This window comes from Oratosquilla oratoria, chromosome 30 (genome assembly GCF_046742065.1).
Source record: "Oratosquilla oratoria isolate Oo_2021 chromosome 30, ASM4674206v1, whole genome shotgun sequence".
Taxonomy (NCBI): Eukaryota; Metazoa; Arthropoda; class Malacostraca; order Stomatopoda; family Squillidae; genus Oratosquilla; species Oratosquilla oratoria.
Window position 1 is genome coordinate 192501 of NC_134806.1, and position 2500 is coordinate 195000.

The 2500-nt window shown below is 38.6% G+C and overlaps 1 protein-coding gene across 2 annotated transcripts in view; it reads right to left on the reverse strand.

The window, feature by feature from the left end:
• The window catches only part of LOC143040959 (uncharacterized), a 236687-nt gene that overhangs the window by 30343 nt on the left and 203844 nt on the right, over window positions 1-2500 (reverse strand). For both annotated transcript variants that reach the window (XR_012967763.1, XM_076212393.1), the window contains exons 18-19: window positions 1723-1888; window positions 740-982 (exon numbers count right to left, since the gene is read on the reverse strand). Coding sequence is in view for 1 of the 2 variants with exons in the window: in XM_076212393.1 (XP_076068508.1) it covers window positions 740-982; window positions 1723-1888 (409 nt within the window). In the remaining variant the exon portion in view is untranslated. The remainder of the gene's footprint in view (window positions 1-739; window positions 983-1722; window positions 1889-2500) is intronic.

Here is a 2500-nt window from a genome sequence, read left to right on the forward strand (position 1 = left end):
TTATATATAATGTTACTTTTACCTCTAGGTTCCGTTTTGAATTCCTATCAAATTTTACATTAAAAAAGGAATATCTGTATGTTTGTATATATATATATATATATATATATATATATATATATATATATCATACATTTCTATTAAAAATACATTAAAAATATATGTGTATATCTATATATGTGTGTAAATATCTATATATATATATATATATATATATATATATCATACATTTCTATTATATATAAAATGTAATGTGTATATATATATGTATATATATATTTATATATATATATATATATATTATATATATATATATATACATATGTGTATATATATGTGTGTGTGTGTGTGTGTGTGTGTGTGTGTGTGTGTGTGTGTGTGTGTGTGTGTGTGTGTGTGTGTGTTCTTTTTTAACATTCCATTGAAGAATAAATGGTTTTGAAAATGAACGATATTAGTGAATGATGTTCCTCCCTTGAGAGGTCATCGACGACATGACGTCATGTCGAGACACAACAGATTGAAGACACATTTTGCGTTCCACCAGTCTAACTTAGTAACAAAATATAAACCTATATACAGCAAAAAACAGATATCATGGTCATAGCCACTGATTTAGTAAAAATGAATAAATAAGTAAATGAAATATAATAAAAAGACATCTGTTCTCTATCTTCGTAAATTTCTGTTAACTTGATCGGGGGGGATAACGACATATACCCGTTGACCACAAACTTACTTGGTCACCGTCCAAAGGCCCACATTCGAGAGGTTTGTCAGACTTCCTGTGGACATTGAAAGCCGCCATGAGGTACAGCTTGTCAGGAGACTCGATGAACACCAAATCACTCTCGTGTTGGTTACAATCCGTACAACCAGATCGACAAGACGAAGGCATAGACCCCAGTGGGGCTCTCGTTCCGTTGTGATACTCGCCGACCAATCCGGTCATTTCTAAGGCGTTGTTCACGTACCGACCAACCTACAGAAGACGTCACGGCAAAGAAACGTAAGAAGAATTACAGACAAGAAGGGCACAAGTGTTAAATGATTCAAGAAAGTCTGAGACGTATTTTCATGGTGGAAAAACTTGAAAGAAATTACAGTCAAGAAGGACAAGTCTTAAGTGCTCAAAATAAAATCTGGATGAGTTTTGTGTTGGAAAAATATGGTGGTATTCTTTAAAAAAAATCTTTCCTTATATAAATCTTATATAAATCCATGGAAGGGAAAGATTTATATAAGGTAAGATCTTTTTTTAAGAATACCACCGTAAGATTATTACGATGGTATTCTTAAAAAAAATATTTCCTTATATAAACCTCTCCCTTCCAAGGATTTATATAAGATTTACATAAGGAAAGATTTTTTCTTTTGAAGACTACCGCCGTTATTTCCCCCAATGGGTCTACGGTGAGGCGAGATATTACCCACGGAAGTAGTGTATGAAGTAGTGAAGTACTGAATAATATGAATTCTAATGAATAATAAAAATATATAAAAATAATCACAATAAAAATTAAGCAGAACGCAAACACACACACACACACACACACACACACACACACACACACACACACACACACACACACACACACTCACACGAAAAAGAAAGAGAGAAAGAGAGAGATATATAGAGTTGAGAGACGACGCCCTGTTCCAATCATCAGGTCCTCCTCCTCCTCATCTCGCAGAGGCTCCCGACACCTCTCCTGGACTTACCTTGACGTACTCGTAGACGTTGTGCCGCTCCAGGCGGAGGTTGACGATCTCGAGGGGCGCGTTGCCGTGGAAGTTCTCGGTGAACTGGAAGAACTCGGCCGGCTTGTCCACCCTCGACACTTCCGTGTTCCGGATGAATTCGTTCAGGACGATTCGGAACCGCCACCTAGACGAGGAAGAAGAAGAGGAGGAGGAGGAGAAGGAGGATGAAGAGGAGGAGGAGGAGAAGGAGGATGAAGAGGAGGAGGAGGAGAGAAGGAGGAAGAGTAAGAGGGAGAGAGGGAGAATAATTCCTCGTTAGGATATGGTGACAATGTAGACGGTGAAAACAAATAACAAAGTATGAAAAAATATAAGATAAACTAATGAATATACAAATTGATAAAATACATAAGTATACAAATAAATGGATTATTAGATAGAAGCAACGGGCTGCACCCGACCCCGCTGCATGGGGGCTCGGTCCTTCGAACGACCGAGCTTTGCTCGGAGGCGCCTCCGACCCACAGCACCACTGGGGCTCGCGGACGTCCCGCTCTAAGCCAATCAGTCATCTCTGTTACCGTGACGTCACCGCTCTCGGCCAATCAGTCGTCTCCGTTGCCGTCACGTCACCACTCTCTCAGCCAATCAGGTGTCGGAGGGGACGTGTCCCCTTGAGTTACTTCCGGCGGAAACGGACAAATGTGACTTTTTTTTTTTTTTTTTTTAGATGATGATGATTTTTTTTTTTTTTTTTTTTCAAGAAATGGGGTTGGGGAAGGTAGATCGAACAGAC